Source organism: Cuculus canorus, chromosome 26, assembly GCF_017976375.1.
Source record: "Cuculus canorus isolate bCucCan1 chromosome 26, bCucCan1.pri, whole genome shotgun sequence".
NCBI classification, from domain to species: domain Eukaryota; kingdom Metazoa; phylum Chordata; class Aves; order Cuculiformes; family Cuculidae; genus Cuculus; species Cuculus canorus.
Genome location: NC_071426.1, coordinates 2,180,115 through 2,197,018, shown reverse-complemented (window position 1 = coordinate 2,197,018; position 16,904 = coordinate 2,180,115). Strand labels below are relative to the sequence as shown.

General features: G+C 44.9%; 1 protein-coding gene across 1 annotated transcript; it reads left to right on the top strand.

Annotated features, from left to right (window-relative positions):
• The first annotated feature begins 292 nt into the window (after positions 1–292).
• Positions 293–16,808, top strand: PLAT (plasminogen activator, tissue type). The gene is made up of 14 exons (XM_054049714.1): positions 293–2,329; positions 7,530–7,631; positions 8,464–8,503; positions 8,910–9,041; positions 9,447–9,560; positions 9,903–10,077; positions 10,650–10,741; positions 10,991–11,165; positions 11,496–11,581; positions 12,544–12,739; positions 13,197–13,333; positions 13,424–13,564; positions 14,949–15,097; positions 15,912–16,808. The coding sequence occupies exons 2-14, from the start codon at positions 7,551–7,553 to the stop codon at positions 16,068–16,070; spliced, it is 1,677 nt and encodes a 558-aa protein (XP_053905689.1). The 5' UTR covers positions 293–2,329; positions 7,530–7,550; the 3' UTR covers positions 16,071–16,808.
• Positions 16,809–16,904: the final 96 nt, after the last annotated feature.

The following is a 16,904-nucleotide window of genomic DNA, read 5'->3' as shown; positions in this document are numbered from 1 at the left end:
GTAGGCTCATAGAGGCATAGAATGCGTTGGAAGGGACCTTAAAGCCCATCCGGTGCCACTCCTTCCACGGGCAGGGACACCTCCCGCTGGGTCAGGGGCTCCAAACCCCATCCAACCTGGCCTGGAACCCCTCCAGGGATGGGGCAGCCACCACTGCTCTGGGAAACCTGTTCCAGGGCCTCCCCACACCCTCACAGGGAAGAAATTCCACCTTATGTCCAGTCTAAATCTGCCCCTCTCCAGTTTATCCCCATTGCCCCTCATCCCATCCCCACAAGCCTTTATGAACAGCCCCTCCCCAGCTTTCCTGTACCCCTTCAGGTACTGGACTATCACTCTAAGGTCTCCTCAGAGCCTTCTCCAGGCTGAACAACCCCAACTCTCTCAGCCTGTCCTCATACAGGAGGTGCTCCAACCCTCGGATCACCCTTGTAGCCTCCTCTGGACCCGTTCCAACAGCTCCATCTCCTTTTTAAGCTCAGGATTCCAGAACCGGACCCAATCCTCCAGATGAGGTCTCCCAAGAGAGGAATGGAGGGGCAGTATTCCCTCCCTCCCTGCTGGCTGTGCTTCTTCAGATGCAGCCCAGGACGCAGTTGGTTTCTGGGCTGTGAGCGCACATTGCCGGCTCATGTCGAGCTTCTCATGGACCAGCACCTCCAGGTCCTTCTCCTCAGAGCTGCTCCCATCACATCATCTCCCATCCTGTATTGAAACTGGGGATTGCCGATTTCTGATTTCTTCCCCCACTGCCGCTGCTTCGTTACCGCCTTCACTCCCGAGTCCGGGAGCACATAGCTGCTATTTTAAATACAATACACCTCATCCTCCACTCACTCAGCAGTGTCCACTCGTCTCTCTCAGCAACAGCGAGTCCCTTCGGGAAACACTCAAAAGCAGCTGCTCTTAAATTGGATTTTTGGCAGCAGTGTTACCACCAGCTCCGTGACTCCCAGAGAAATACATGCAGTGATCTTGACACAGATTTCCGTGCAGAGAAAAGCTGAACATTCCGTGTAAACAGTATTGCGTCTTTGCCAACATGCAAAATAACCGTTGCCGTGCTTCCCAACGGAGGACTCTGTGCTGCTCCTTCCTGAAGACGGAGGTCCCTCGCACACCATTTCTTATGTCTGTGCTTACAGCAAACAGTGTCAGGAGCGTTATTTCTACTGAGTCAGTTTATTAAAGCTCAGGTACACCCATTGCTGCACCACCTGCATCACCAACAGTTTTTATGACACAGCCCTAAGTGGAGCTCTAAAGCTGACATTTGGACTTCTCTGCCACACCTTGATAACCCCATACCTGGTGGCCACACCAGGTGAACAGATCTTCATTTTACGACAGCTTCAGCAACACTTAACTCTTTGGTCCTCAACACGCCATTCCTTATTTCTATCTAGGGATCCTTAGAAGTTTTGCTTATTGTCCCTACTGGGCTGGAGAACAAATCTTATGAGGAGCGGCTGAGGGACCTGCGGTTGTTTAGCCTGGAGAAGAGGAGGCTGAGGGGAGACCTTATTGCTCTCTATGATGACCTGAAAGGAGGTTGTGGAGAGGAGGGAGCTGGGCTCTTCTCCCAAGGGACAGAGGACAGGATGAATGGCCTCAAGCTGCGCCAGGGGAGGGTCAGACTGGACATCAGGAGATAATTTTTCACCGCAGGGGTTATGGGGCACTGTCAGGGGCTGCCCAGGGAGGGTGTGGAGTCCCCATCCCTGGAGGTGTTTAAAAGACAGGTAGATGAGGTGCTCAGGGACGTGGTTGAGTGGTTGATAGGAAGGGTTGGACTCAATAATCCAAGAGGTCTTTTGCAACCTGGTGATTCTATGATTTTACTTAACTTTGGAGCTCCTCAGACCACTTCTCCTCCGGTGGCACTGTTCATGGCATGCTTTGCTCCACGTGCAGGCCAGGCTCCCTCTGTTAAAGATTCTCCCTGGATGCTGTTGAGAGCACAGCGTACCTTGCTCTTGCTTGAAGCCGGACGGATCCCACAGCCGGAGGCGATGCACCTGCACATTCTCTTGGGAATGCCCCTCTCCGTTCCCACGGGCTGTTCACACTGCCCCTGGAGCTTCGGGTGTCCAAAGGAGAAGAATCCCTTTGAAGACTGAATCCGCTCTGAGCCACAACAAACCAAAGGGGCTGTAAAATCCCGTCTGGATCCCCGCAGCAAGCGAGCTCCCGGTCCCGTGTCCCGCCGCAGTCTCCTCCCCTTCATCCGCGGCCGCTCGGGAGCTGCTCGGAGGCGGCGGGGAGGACGGATCCACGCTGGTCTGGAGAGGGAACAACCGGCAGAATCCAAAGGAGAAGCAACAAAAAGGTAAGCACCGCTCTGCACCTGCCTCAGAAAGCGCATCTCCCGCTCTGACATCATTGCCATTAAAGACTATTAACCGTCGTTGTTCGATTAATCGCCCCCGGGCACGGCGGGAGGTGTCTGAGCTGGTGCAGCTCAGCTTTGGAAAGGATGCAGAATACTGGGCAAAGCCGCTCTCTTTCCATCGGTTCAGGAGAGCTTCGGCTATTCCAGGTAAAGCGCTGAGCCTGAGGTTCGGAGCGGTTTGCCGGGAGGAGTCTCCTGCACAAAGAACCTCAGCAAAGAAGTTGGAACAAAGGAAGCCTTAGGGACAAATATCCTGGTGGTTAAGGAGAGAGCCAGAGAGCCAGCTGTGAAAGGGTGATTTATGGTCAGCCTGGGAGGAGATGAGACTCTCACACAGGCTCCCAGCCAGGAGAATGGAGGGACAAAGAGGGGAGGACGGATCTTCTCCATTTCTCCCTAAACACACCGCTTTCAAACGTGGCCAAAACCACGGGAGATATTGAGAACGATCCTCAAAACGAAGCCAGAGTTTGAAATATCCATTTCCTCCCATGCCTTCAAAGAACAGAGGATCTTACTTTCTTGTTTTGCTTTTAAATTGATTTTCCCCCAAAGCAGGGGCCTGTCCACTGTTCTGGGTTGGAGAGAAACAGTACAAGTCTGATATTCATCCTTAAAAAAGGAGCACAGAAGCAATTTCTCCAGAAGGCAGGAAAAGGCAGCAAGGACCTGCAGTCTTTGGCTTGACTCAGATCAAGATAGTTCATCAGCCAGAAAGCTATCATTGCTATAGATTCAGAATCAAAGTATTCTGGAATGGATGTACGAGGCTACAGGGAGGCATCCGCCATGGAGAGCTGCTTTTAGTTTCTATTGATGCCTTTTTGTTCAACTTTCATAAGATACATCCCTTTTTTTTTAGGTTTTATTCCACACCGGTAAGGTAATACACTCTCATTGCTTAGAAGGGCTGTTGTTCACAAATTAACAGTGAAGTTATATGAAGTATTCCTGGTGCTTCAGCAAAGAGATAAATTCAGGGTATCGTATATCTTTATGTCCTAATGCACCTGAAAGTGTAGAATCAAAACGTCAGAACACCACATCTAGGCCTGTGGCTTATTGCTAGAGTGCTTTTGATCGGAAATAGTGAGAACAGAAGGGACAGACTCTTAGGAGAGCCCTCGCAGAATGTGCATGGCTTGCAGGTTTTTGCTTGGGAGTCTTGTAAACATGGAATTTCTCAAACAGCCATATGGTTTCAGTTTGACAAGGCTTATCACTCAGAACATTCCAACTGGCTGGCCCAAGTTTTGTACCTTTCCCGAAACTGAAAATAAACATCTGGCAACATCTGTTACCAGTTTTCCCTGTGGAGTGGGACAGGAGCCACCAGGGATGGACAAGCATCCCCCCATGGAGAGGAGAAGTTCTACAGCATTAGGAGACAAGTGAGTCTGAATAGGGGCAGCAGAAATAGGTGGACGAGAGGATGTAGCATCTGATGCAAGACAACTGTAGGGCGGCTATCTGCCGCGAAGACTAGAATCCACTGGTATAGCAGACTGCATGGGATAAAATTGATTATAGCCATGATCTTAATTAAAACACGTGGGTGCTTTTAAAATAGTGACGACTCCTTTCATGTCAGTCTCCCAAGACCAATATGCCTTTTTTATTTGTTTATTTATTTAAAAGATGGTTTCCTGCTGGTTTCAGGCAGACAGGAGTTCCCCAAGATATTAGTTACACCAGCTTTGCCACTATGTCCTCCCATGTAAGCCTCCAAAATCAGATTTTCACCAGTGTTGCCTTGTTTTGGGGGCATCTTAGCAGGTACCTCAGAAATGAGGCCTCAGCAGTTCTTTACGGTGCTTCCCAGAGCGAAATTCTAACAAAGCGGCTCAACTCAGGTAAGTAGTTTCACTAAATGCACCTTTTCTTAACGAGGTCTTTCTTAAAGCTGTCAGTAAGAACTTCAAGGCCTTCTCCACAGATGGCAACAAAGATGACCAGTGGTACTGACAACTGGCAAGTTCAAAACCTTGCTGCTATGGGATTCAAAACACAAGCCTGCGTAGCTCCAGTAATGAGCTACAGCTGCAGGGAGTGAGGATAACACACAGCTACAGCAGCAACCAAATGGCTCATCTCTCTGATGGCTCAGTTTCAGATCACCCACTGCAGCTTCAGGAATGCTGCTGATTTAGTTCACGTTCAATTGAACTCAATGCTTATTTGGAAATCACTTTTCCAGCTTTTAAAAAGGCTTATTATACAATGCAGAATGCTTTCTAAGAGGTGAAAAGGGGCTTGAGAGGACATAAAATGTATACTGCAAGTTCTGCATCCTAATAGAAATCCCCAAGAGATGCTCTGATTTACCAGGACCTCATCCTCAAGGTGTGACCTAAGACAAAACTTGGAGTAACTAAGGTTCTTGGCAGCTGTTCCTGTGAATCATTTCAGTCTTACAACTTAAGTCTCCCCTTTGTGCAGTCTAATGATGAGAAACCACAGCCTAAACTATCCTACTGTACTCTCAGTTCTACTTTAGAGACTGGAATATTTGTGCTTTTTGCTTTTTCTCTGAACAAATCTTGTTAAAAATGAAAAACTCACAAATAAAACTCTCTCCCTTCTCTAGCCTTGAATCCCAATTTATGACTCATTCATCTGTCATACTCTAGTTTCACAAACTATTAGCCAGCTGCCTTCTCTGGCTTTATATAAACAAAGTCCAAGTTCCTAATTTCTGGAAGTAGTAGTTTTCTCAAATAATTGGGTTACCATTCTACTTGCTCAGGGATGATATAACGTAGGTAAAAAGTTGATAGAGTGGGAGACGGAGCAGTCCTAGAGATTGGGAATGAAATTATATCCGCTTGCCTGCTGCTTTGCCTCACTCCCAGCTCTAAGTTTGTATGAGAGTCAATGTATTTTTTTTAAAGGAAGAGAGAAAACGGACCTCTGGCGCTAGACTTGTTCAAAGCAAGGGGAGGTCTCATCTACATCACATTCTCGTAATTCATCATCTCAGCCATCTAGAACAGTCTTATTAGTACAGAGGATCAAGCTAAATCTGCTCACGCTGGTTATTGCTTACATCTTGTTCAGCTGTAAAAAAGAGCTACTATTACTGCATGCAGAACTAAGTATTACTTTTCAGAAGAAAATTAGGGTTTTAAATCAGGAAACCTGTAATAAAGTTATTTGTCTTATCGTAAGAGTTCAGATTACATAATAATGACAACTCCAGTCCTTAAAAGCTATTACTCTTCTGCAAAAATCAATGATAACTTACCAGTTTCTAATTGATGTATTGCTATTTAATGCCATGATCCTACGAAGTTCCACAGGCAGTAAGTTTCTAAACTCCTGACACTGTTATAATCACATGTATCCATCGTACTCATTTCAGTTTTCCCACGAACAACAGTCTCCTCACCCCCTGAGAGAGAGTCCTGTAGGTGTACCGATAAATCCTCATTTGAAGTCCTCAAGTTCAGCAGTGTTTCTAAATATAAAATAGAACTTTGCTAGCTACCAAGCTCACGCTGCTAAGGTCAGACTTTACTGGAGTTCTTTTACATATATACATTTGACTGATCTGTTACATTTACTGCAAGGTCACCAAGATGAAAAGGATGGGCAAAACACATCCCTCGGGCATCGGGGACAGCAAAGGGCATCGCCTCCATAGGCAACAGACCACCTCAGAAATTCCTTCACTGCTTAGGTCTGTCACATCCACTGTATTTTTCTGCTGTGAGGATGTGATTAGAAATGGCATTCAGTGCAGCAAGGAAAAGAAAAAAAAAAAGCGTTGCTTAATTCCAGTGGTAAAATTTTGTATACACCCGAGACTACGCCGCGTTATGCGCGTGGCACCGCTCCTCAGAATTTTCTCTCTTCCCAGCGGCTGCCCTAAAGCAGTCAGCACTAACACAAGGTGCTCGGCTTCGCTGAGAGAAATCATTTTTCCTCCTTTGACAGAGAACAAACTGGAGGAGGGGAAGCCAAGGCACAGGATGGTAACATCTCCTGCCACAGTCGGTGCGATAGAAATCTAAATGCACGCTTCTGCCAAGAAACTTGCCTGCCCAGGGCCAGAGAGAAATACATTTTGCTACAGTAGGAAGAAATACAGATGCATGACAGGAGCCAAATGTCCTTCCTGTAGCTATCTGTGGCCAGGTCAGAGCAGCAATTTCACCAGGCAGGAAATTAACCTCTGATGAGCGAAGAGGGAAGTAGATTTTTCAAAGCCAGCGATCTCTCACAGGAGATCATGAGAGGTTCTCTCCCAGGACTACTGCTGCAGGAGACAGACTATGTAAATCAGACTGGAGGAAGCAGAAACTCTTCAGGTGGGATAGAAGAGGGCTTTGTCCGAAATGTAAAGCTGCTGAAGGGATTTGAGGGAATAAGATGTGACTGCATAGAAGTGACACATGGAACGAAATGCTGCAATGAATAAACGAGCACACCAGCCCAGAAGACAGTGTGCCAGCCAACTGCCATCCTCTGCCTTTTCAGCGAGACCATATGACAACAGCGGAAACTAAAGAAGAAGCTGGGGAGAAGCTGTAGAAATATTGAAAATCAAAGACATAGCAGTGCTGTCCCCATCTATCATCAACCAAAGTCTCCTTGCTGACACATCCTCTATGCAAGAGAGAAATACAAACCCTTTTAAACCACTGTTATCACAGACTGACCTTTCAGCAGATTTTTGCACCCTTGCCTACTCTTAGGTAGACCTCGGAGACCCATGTCTCAACACTTTCCAGTCAGCATTATACTCCTTCATTAAACAAGTCCATCCCTCTAATAATGCACACAAGACTGTTGGCTCCCAGCAACCTTGGGCAAAAAGACTTGGAATTTACTTCTCCCAGTGTTACTCCCCAGGAAACACTCTCCGGGTTTCCTCCAGACCTGACAGGGTGTGCTTTAGCTTGCCAGGTTTCTAAGTTCATCAAGTAAAGCACATCTGGGTCCAGCCTGGCCATTCCCCCTGTCCAGGGACACTCGTCCGGCTCGACCGGCTCGCTAAAAACTGCAGAGTAGAAAGTGTGTTTTAACAAAACAAGAATTGTCATAAATTAAAACCTTTATTGAAACTTATGACCTTGAACTCCATTCACACCGTAAAATGCCATTGTTAAACATCTTTTTTCTTCCGTTTCTCTAGATAACTTGAGATTTGGAGGTGATGTGGAAAACGCTCAGAATGGAAGGCAAACTCCCATGTCTCCTCCTGCTGGTGGGAGCAATCATGGGAGCTCAATGTCAGGTAAGAGGCTAATGCATGAGATAATGCGCTTATCATCCTCCGGCATTTTTAGCAGCACTTCCTTACCATCGTATCAGACAGAAGGAGAATCTGGTTATAGCACTGGAAACCAGAGCAAGGAAAACCATACAAATTAGTCTAAACTTTAAACTGGGACCTCTGGTAATGTGCTATCCTGACTGGTGTTCATTTCAGTAAGCAAGACTTCTCTAAATCTTGTTTTATCTGTTCGCTGTGACCTTTCACTGTTAGCAAGAGTTCCACTGTGATCACCCTTTAATTTTCTTTCTGCTGCCATCACTTTCATCATTACTCCGCTGAACATGAATGGTTCCTGTGTCCCCTCACTTTAAGCCTCACATTTCACAACTTGGGTAAAACCTACAAAATTCTAAAATGTTTAGTCTCTTTCTCAAAAAATTGCTATCCTAGTCTTCCTCTTTCTTTTTATCTTATTCTTGCTCTTGTAGCCCAATCAAAGAAGCTTTCTCACTTGCTTTCTTCCTTAAAACTTTATCCAAAATATTTTATTTAATTGGCTGCAGAAGACATCTCTCTCAGAGGTAATCAAGCTGTAATACAAAGGCTTACGGGGAAATTGCACATCAATGAGTAAAACTAACGGCTCGTTCACATTTACTTCTTTGGAAATCAAAGATCTACAATTCTCGGTACTTATGCTGAGGTGCTAAAGGCATTTTTCACTGTACAGTCTGACAAGGGAAGCAGACAGTTCCTTGGAGCTCCTCTGATTTTTAAGGCCTCAGGAAGAGGACTCTCTTTGCTCTTTGAGGGAGCAGTTACTCACAGAATTAACCTTCTTTGCTTGCAGGGCTTACACATGCGTTTCAGACGGGGAGCCAGATCTAGAGGTAAGCCAGGCAAACTGCAACCTGGACCTTTATGAACACAGGAGGGGAAAGCAGATGATGCTGAGGGAACGGAGACTGAAAGCTGTTTCGTGTGGTTATCTGGCTGAGAGATTCAGAAGGCACAATACCAGACCATTAATACCATCCACAACTGAAAGAACAAAGTTTTCCCCTCCCTCGACTCTTCTTCAAAGAAAAAGAGGCTGGTCAGTAGTGGAGCAGTATATCCAGCAACACAGCAGTGAGAAAGATGGGACAGTTGTGGTGTGAGAAGGAAAAAGCGCAGCCCGTTAGACCGATGTTCCTATCACAGATACTTTTCTCCTGGAAAGAGAAGGAAGATGTTTTGCTCAGCCAGGTCTTTTCCCTGTGTCTCTAAAAGAAGATTTCCTTTCTCCAATTACAGCCGTTTGCACAGACAAGTCATCTGGAGAAATGTACCAGCACAGGGGGACTTGGCTGAGGCTCTCAGGGAGCAGAATAGAATACTGTAGGTGCGACAGCGGTCAGAGTCGCTGCCACACTGTGCCCATCAGAGGTGAGTATGAAGAAGAAAAGGAGAAAGGAATTGGTGGGGAATGAAATTGCCTATCTGGTCATCCTAAAGAGCTCCACTCTCAGGGAAGGAGTTATCACACAAAAATTTGGCTTGAAATAGAATAGGATAGAAATTAAAGACTAATATATAGTGACTCAGGCAGGACTAAGCAGGAGTCGGCAAGAGGCTGAGGAAGGCTCCTAATACTATATATGGAGAGAATAGAGCAAAGGAAGAATGTAAGCACTGCACGAAAAGACTGTAAGCACGCGACAGTGACAGGTAGGCAAAGGAAAACAGAACAGGCTAAAGGAGACTGACAGGAGAGGAAAGATGGGTATACATTGCCAGCTTCTTACTTCTGTGAAATCTAACAATATTTCCTTACTTTTGCTTCTTCCACAGGCTGCGCTCGAAATAAATGCTACAACGGGGGTCAGTGTTCACAGGCGTATTACTCCCCACAGCTTTTCATCTGCCAGTGCCACCAAGGTTTCTCTGGGAGGCAGTGTGAAATAGGCGAGTAGACCCTGTCAGTGACTCTGAACGATGCTACTGGTTTTAGCTACGAAGTGCAGAAGCATGAGGTACCCAGATGCTGCTGCTGTATACGAGGCTCTCCGTTAAGCCTCCGCTTTTTATTCTAAGCTAATACTAAAAAGAACTCAGAATGACACGTGGGCTCCTCTCAGTGTCTCTTAATAAACCTCTAAATTTTGAAGCTGAAGACCTTTGTGTATATTTGCAGTCTGCCTGGTGAGGCATTTTCACCAAATCATCTGGGAGTCAAGTTTAAACAGAACAGAGACTGGGGAAGCAGTTTGTGGTGCGGTCCTGGTAGTAACTGTTCCCTTTTTGCAGATACTGAAGTTAAGTGCTACAAAGATACTGGAGTAACATACAGGGGTACGTGGAGCAAAACAGAGAGCGGAACTGAATGCTTAAACTGGAACAGCAATGTCTTGATGGACCGGACATACAGCGGCCAAAGAGAAGACGCTGCTGAGCTGGGACTGGGCAATCACAACTTTTGCAGGTGAGGGACTGATGGTGCACAGGTCAGAGCCGCAGGAATCAGCCCATTCTGACAGCCTGGAGCAAAGGAATGGCTGTTCACAACAGTCTAATACCAAGGAGGGAACTCTGCAGAAATATAAACATGGCACAGCCCATGAGCAGCAACCGCAGCTTCTGTAGATGTGTCTGAACTGCACATCTACCAAAGCTGAGAACTTGTGACAGACTACAAAGTACATACGTCTCTCACCCGATTGTCTTTCCTTTGTGCTTTCTCAGCGCCCCAACCTCCCTTTTTAAGCCACTTTTCTGCTGCTCCAGATCCTGCTCAAAACGCTATAGTGCTTCCTGCACATGAACTAAACTGCACAAACAAGCTTGTTCCCTTCTGCTGGCTGCAGAGTGTATCATCCTCACCATCCACAATTTTATAGTGAAAATACAAATCCAAATGTCTTCTGATGGATGGTTCAGTCCACGTCATCACTGCAGAGCAGGATTAAGTTACTGAGCTAGATGACAGCTAATTAGCTATGGCTGTGGCTAATAACAATAGCTTTATAATGATGCATAATATCATAACTCTTTCAGAAACCCAGATGAGGATTCCAGACCTTGGTGCTATATCTATAAAGGGGGAAAGGTCATCTGGGAGCACTGCAGTGTGCCCTCGTGTTCAAAAGGTACATGCAGGGGGACAGGGAATGAACTTACAGCTTACATGATTCACTGCATATCTAAGGGTTCTCTGTGGATTTGTGCTATTTCTGTCGCCTGAAAAGTTGAGATTCTCATGTTAAATCATGCTTTAGCTTTTAATACTTAAGATACAGAGAAGTATAGCTAATATATAGATGCCTTGACAGAAATCACAGTTAGGAACAGCTGACGGGTTCACATCAATTGGTTAACACGCAGCTTTCTTATTAAAGTTGGCAACATCAACTGCAAATCTGGAAGAGGAACAGATTACCGAGGCAGCCACAGTGTTACCAGTTCCGGAGCTACCTGTTTGAGGTGGAATTCTCGAATCCTTGTCAACAAATTGTATACTGCTTGGAGAAGAGATGCTTACCAGCTGGGCCTTGGTAGTCACAATTTCTGCCGGTATGTGGTCAGTTATAGAATATAACCCTCCCTGAACTTCCTTGTGGTACTCTTGAGGCAGGGCTCATCTTTCACATGAGTTATTAAAGTGCAGGAAGTACATTACTGCTGGGAATGAAGGCCACTGACAACAGTAATTTTATTCCACCTGACCTAACTCTGTTTCTCTAACAGACTCCATAAATGCAAATTCCACGTGCCCCCAGGGCCCTCTGTATCTCTAGAAAAATCAAAAAGAGTACACTTAGTGTGCAGCCTGCCACTTTAGGTCTCTAAAAACTCCCTGCAGGTCTGATAATACAAATAGCTCTTCTCTTTCCCGTGCTGCAGGAATCCTGACAGTGACAGCAAGCCCTGGTGCCACGTACTGAAAGGAAATCGGATCACATGGGAGTACTGCAATGTGCCTACTTGCTGTAAGAATCCTGGCACTTCCAATTCTTAGAATCATAGAATAGTTCGGGTTGGGAGGGACCTTAAAGATCATCTAGCTCCAAGCCCCTGCCGCGGGCAGGGACATCCCACTGGATCAGGGGCTCCGAGCCCCATCCAACCTGGCCTTGAGCACCTCCAGGGATGGGGCAGCCACAGCTTCTCTGGGCAACCTGGGCCAGGGCCTCACCACTCTCATGGGGAAGAAATTCTTCCTAATGTCCAGTCTAAATCTGCCCCTCTCCAGTTTATACCCATTCCCCCTCATCCTGTCCCCACAAACCTTTATGAACAGCCCCTCTCCAGCTTTCCTGTAGGTCCCCTTCAGGTACTGGAAGGTCGCTATAAGATCTCCTCTGAGCCTTCTCTTCTCCAGGCTGAACAACCCCAACTCTCAGCCTGTCCTCGTACGGAAGGAGGCTCCATCTTTGTAGCCTCCTCTGGACCCGTTCCAACAGCTCCATATCCTTCTTACTTTGAAGATTCCAGAACTACATTGAGGATTCCAGAACTACGTTGAGGATTCCAGAAGTGGAATTCTGAGGATTCTGAGGATACTGAGGATTCCAGAACGATTCTTCTTTTTCTTTGAGGCATTACTGTTCTGCATTTTATCAGTGTTAACCTCCAGTCTCTTACAGTAAACTAAGAGCTGGGAAAAAAAGGCTTTTTGGAGTGGAAAGAGATTCTGTGGCTCCACTGTCACCAAAGTACCTTTCCTCTGCCAGAAGGGAAGATTGCAGAAATGGAGGACAGAGAAGGCAGGGTTTCCTTCCTGTATTTTTCAAATCAGAATACAAGTTTCCTAGGAAACAGGAATGAGTCAGATCCTGAACAGTTCACGCTAGGCTGCTGCAGCATGCACCCACAACTAACAGGCTCTTAACCCAAAGTCAAAGCAGGAGTGCCTCAACAAAAAGCCTGTTTCTGGGTTTGTTATCCACAGCCACCTGTGGCTTACGGCAGCGCAGAGGACAGCAGTACAGGATTAAAGGTGGCTCCTACGCAGACATCGCGGCTCACCCATGGCAAGCAGCCATTTTTGTGAAGTATCGCCGAGTACCGGGAGAGCACTTCCTCTGTGGAGGAATTCTGATCAGCTCCTGCTGGGTTTTGTCAGCTGCTCACTGTTTTGAGGAACGGTAAGTTGAGGATTCAGTACTCTCTGGGGGTAGAAAGTCTGAGAATTGGAAGCATCCAGAATAGCTTTACTGAAAGTGATAAAAACTTGGAAAAAAGCTCTTTGTCCCAGTAAGTCATTTTGCACTAAAGATTATAGAGTTAATTGTGCTGAACATTACAGACAGCCATTTATTGGGCAAAGTAGCAGCACGGCATTAAGTTACCACAGCAGAATATCAAATAGCTGAAGAACAAAGTTGTCAATAGAGATGCAGAGCCATTTGAGACTTGAGAACAGCAAGGGTCTGGCAGAGGAGCTTTGCTATGATAGCTGTAAGCAATTAGTGCAAAACCTAAGGCAAATAGGACATTTGAGGTCAAACTGCCTAGGTGATGCCATAGTAAGAATGCTAAAATAAGTAAAGCGGGAGCTCCAACAGCAGCCTTCAAGGGGAGAAAGACTCTTTTGTTCTCCAGCTTTAGTACAGATCAGCTGAAGATCGTGCTGGGGAGGACTTCCCGAGCCACTCCGGAGGAAAATGAACAAAGGTTTCAAGTGAAGAACTACACTGTGCATCAGAGATTTGACTCAGAAAATTTCAACAATGATATTGGTAAGAACTTTTCTGAGCTCATGACTGGAAAGGTCACAATTGACTCAATTCTGTGGTTATTGAAGCAAGGATCTTTTTTTCCCTCTTCAGCTCTGTTGCAGTTGAATTACGATGCAGAAGACTGTGCTATTGAAACAGACACTGTCCGTGCTGCCTGCCTCCCAACCCCAGAACTGCAGCTGCCTGACTGGACTGAATGCGAGATCTCTGGTTATGGCAGAAACGAAGAATGTAAGTAGAAGATACTATGTCCAAAGTTTAGGTCCCCCGCTTTATGTGTGACCTCTGAATTCTTATATGGGCTTATTTCAGTACTACAAAATGTGTGCTTGAGTAGGAGATACAGAAAAAACCAAGTTTTCCTCTAAGTTATTTCATTCATCTGAGTTCTGTGAGCTGCACGAGCTAGCAGTCTTCCTAGAAACTCGAAAAATAGCACAGCGGACGAGGCAGGAAAGACAAAACCAAAAATGCAATCAGGGCTCCCACAGCTCTGCTGTACTAAGTACCTTTAAATATTCCCATTCGGACAGAAATCCGTTTCTGTCAAGATTTAATATACTGTGCAATTGCAGGTAGTTGCATTGTTCTAAAAGATACAAAAAAAAAGCTAAAGAAATAACAATCTCAGATCTACATGAAAAGGCCGGCTAAATGGTTTTTAAAGTGAGCTACAACAAACGGGAATAAAACCTGTCTGAAAGTATACACAGGCTGACCTATATTTAAAACAAACAAAAAAAACCTCAGCTCTTATTTTACTGGCACTTTCTACTAATTTATTTTTATTCTCCAACTTGTAAACTCTTTGAGACAGCAACTGGGAAGCATCCATCATAACAAGACCTAATCATGATTTGAACCAATAGGGTTTTTGGAACAGACTTGAAGATTTAACATACAAGTGTGGCATAAAGCGCTTTTAAAGCTAGTCCTCAGCATTGCTTACAGGAAGCACAGGATAAACAGAGGGAAAGAATGCTGCAGCTGTAATTCAAAACTAGACTGAAAAACAGTAATCCTGACAGCTTTCAGCTCTGGGCAATACAGCTATGCAGGAGAATAAAAACCAGCACCCAAAACCAACAAACAACAAAATCCCTTCCATTCCAGCGCAACACAAGCGTACATTCCTGTCCAGTTACTCAGTATTGTGTGTGACATGGCATCAGAGTGGCGTTATTAGCACAAGCCTAATACTAAATAGTCAGAGTCCTGTTTCATACACTTAGTTATTTTCATAGGCCCTTCCTGTGTCTTCATTTTGATTGACGTAACTGTGCAAAGATGACTTATCCATCCAAGAAATCCAGCAGTCTTTTAATTCGGTGCCTTCAAAAACCTCCTTAGCAATATTCTCTCTCAACTAGATTTAAGCTGTTCTCACTAAAGAGAACAAAGCAGATCCCTCAAGAATTAAAAAAGACCGTTTAGCCAGGAAATATTGGTTTAGCTGCACCTCCATCCCGAACTACTTCTGTTTACTCTCCCCTCAAATCGAGAAACTGAATTGCAATTATTTAAAAATATATGTGTGTGTATATATATACAGATACAAAAACACATATGTACACAGACATATATATAGATATTTATGTTGTCATTTTCTTTCCAGTTTCTCCATTCTATTCAGAGCACCTGAAGGAAGGTCACGTCAGACTGTTCCCAGCCAGTCGGTGTACATCACAGCATTTGGACAACCGGACGGTTACAGACAATATGTTGTGTGCAGGAGACACGAGGCACCTCGATGACGCCTGCAAGGTAAACCCAATCCTGTTCCTCTTTTTAGGTCTGTCCTTGAAAGTCTGAGCTAACCAAACCAGAAGCTTAAGAAATAATTTAAGGAAGCTCTGCACTTGGTTGCGTGGAAGTTCTATCAGACTTTTGTTGAACAGAACAGAGCTAGCTCTTTGTTCTTAATTCCCCTGCCCTTATAGCTGGGAAAGCAGGGCACACTTATACAAGCAAACCAGAACAACACAGACTGAAAATCCCAAATATAGGAAATACCACAAAACTGACCAGGAAACTCCACCTCAGCAGCACTTCCTAATATTTTCTGTTATGTGAGAATGCAAAACATTCAGAGGTTCTGTAAGAGGAAGAGGGGTGCCACTCTGCTAAAAAATGGAGAAAAGATGAATAAAGGCCAAAAGACAGTGGAGAATCACATTCAATCCACATCCTTTCCATTTAAACAGCTCTTCAATAATTTCGCTTTACTGTTATGCACAGCAGTATAAACACCCTCGATCTTTATAGCTTGAATAGGAGCATTCCTCCTTGTTCCTATCAACATCTCACCTACCTTTCATAAATCAGCACGATACAAAGTTAGACGCTTTAGTGTTATAGGGGTTTTGGTGTCTCTCCCACCAAGGGGAACACTGAGGGAATGTGGAACACAAAAAGTGGCTCATGTGAAAGTACCGTTACCAAGAGCTCCTCATTTGTAAGCATACTACATAGGGTATTTCTGTAGACACTAATGCACCATGGAAGCCAGTGGGGGGAAAAAAACCAAACCAAACCAAACAAAAAAGGAGATTGTTACTAACCTTCTGCTTATCTGTAGGGTGACTCTGGAGGGCCTCTGGTCTGTATGAAGGATGATCGTATGTATCTAATTGGAATCATCAGCTGGGGAATAGGCTGTGGCCGCAAAGACATGCCTGGCGTTTATACAAATGTGAATCGTTATCTTGACTGGATTCAGGACAACATGAAACCCTGAGAAAGAAAAATGAACTATCCACAGTGTTCTGCCTCTGTCCTCGCAGCTTCCTTCTGTGTGCTTTAAGGATGCTGACAGGGTTTGCAATTTGTCCAGATGTTTGTGACCTTCAGTACAAGAGAAAAAGAAACTGCAGTGTGTGGGAAGGGCACATTCTCAAATTACTCTCCTTTCCTTACTACCGGTTATTAGAAGCTAACAGTGCTCTGCCCTCATCCCCAAGCCTTCTCCTTGCATCAAATCACATGAGTACGAGTCAAAATAAACGTTGGCCCAAGAGAAAAAAACGAGAACACCATGCATCCCATAAGCAGCTATGTTGTCTTGGAAATGATTTTTGAATTGAAAAGGGACAGATTTAATTTCCTGAAAACTTAATCTTCCTCCTCCTTATTTGGCTGTAAATTTGGAAGACATTCCAGTCAGGCTTAAGCTCTGTCCTTATACCATTTTACTTTGGTTATTTAAGCTGGTCTAAGCTTGACTCCAAAACAAAGAGCAAAGCTGTAGGCATGGACTGCTTATTTCCATATCAATATACCACTTGCTTTTTCAGTTTGGAATGGATTCATTAACTGAGTCTGAGCTTAACTCACAGAGCAAATCCAGGATGGCATGCTTGTTAGGACATTCTATTCTCCCACTTGCTTTTCCTCCTGTTAGGAATTAAATCTTTAAATAAATACAGAATAGGTAAAAGAAAAAAATCTTAACAGCCTTATCTGCCACAGAATCAACACATTACTTTTCAAGTACTAAATTTCTACGCATTATCATCTGATATGAAAGCAAAAGCTGTCTCTTTAGAGCAGCAGGAGAGAGCTAAGGACAAGC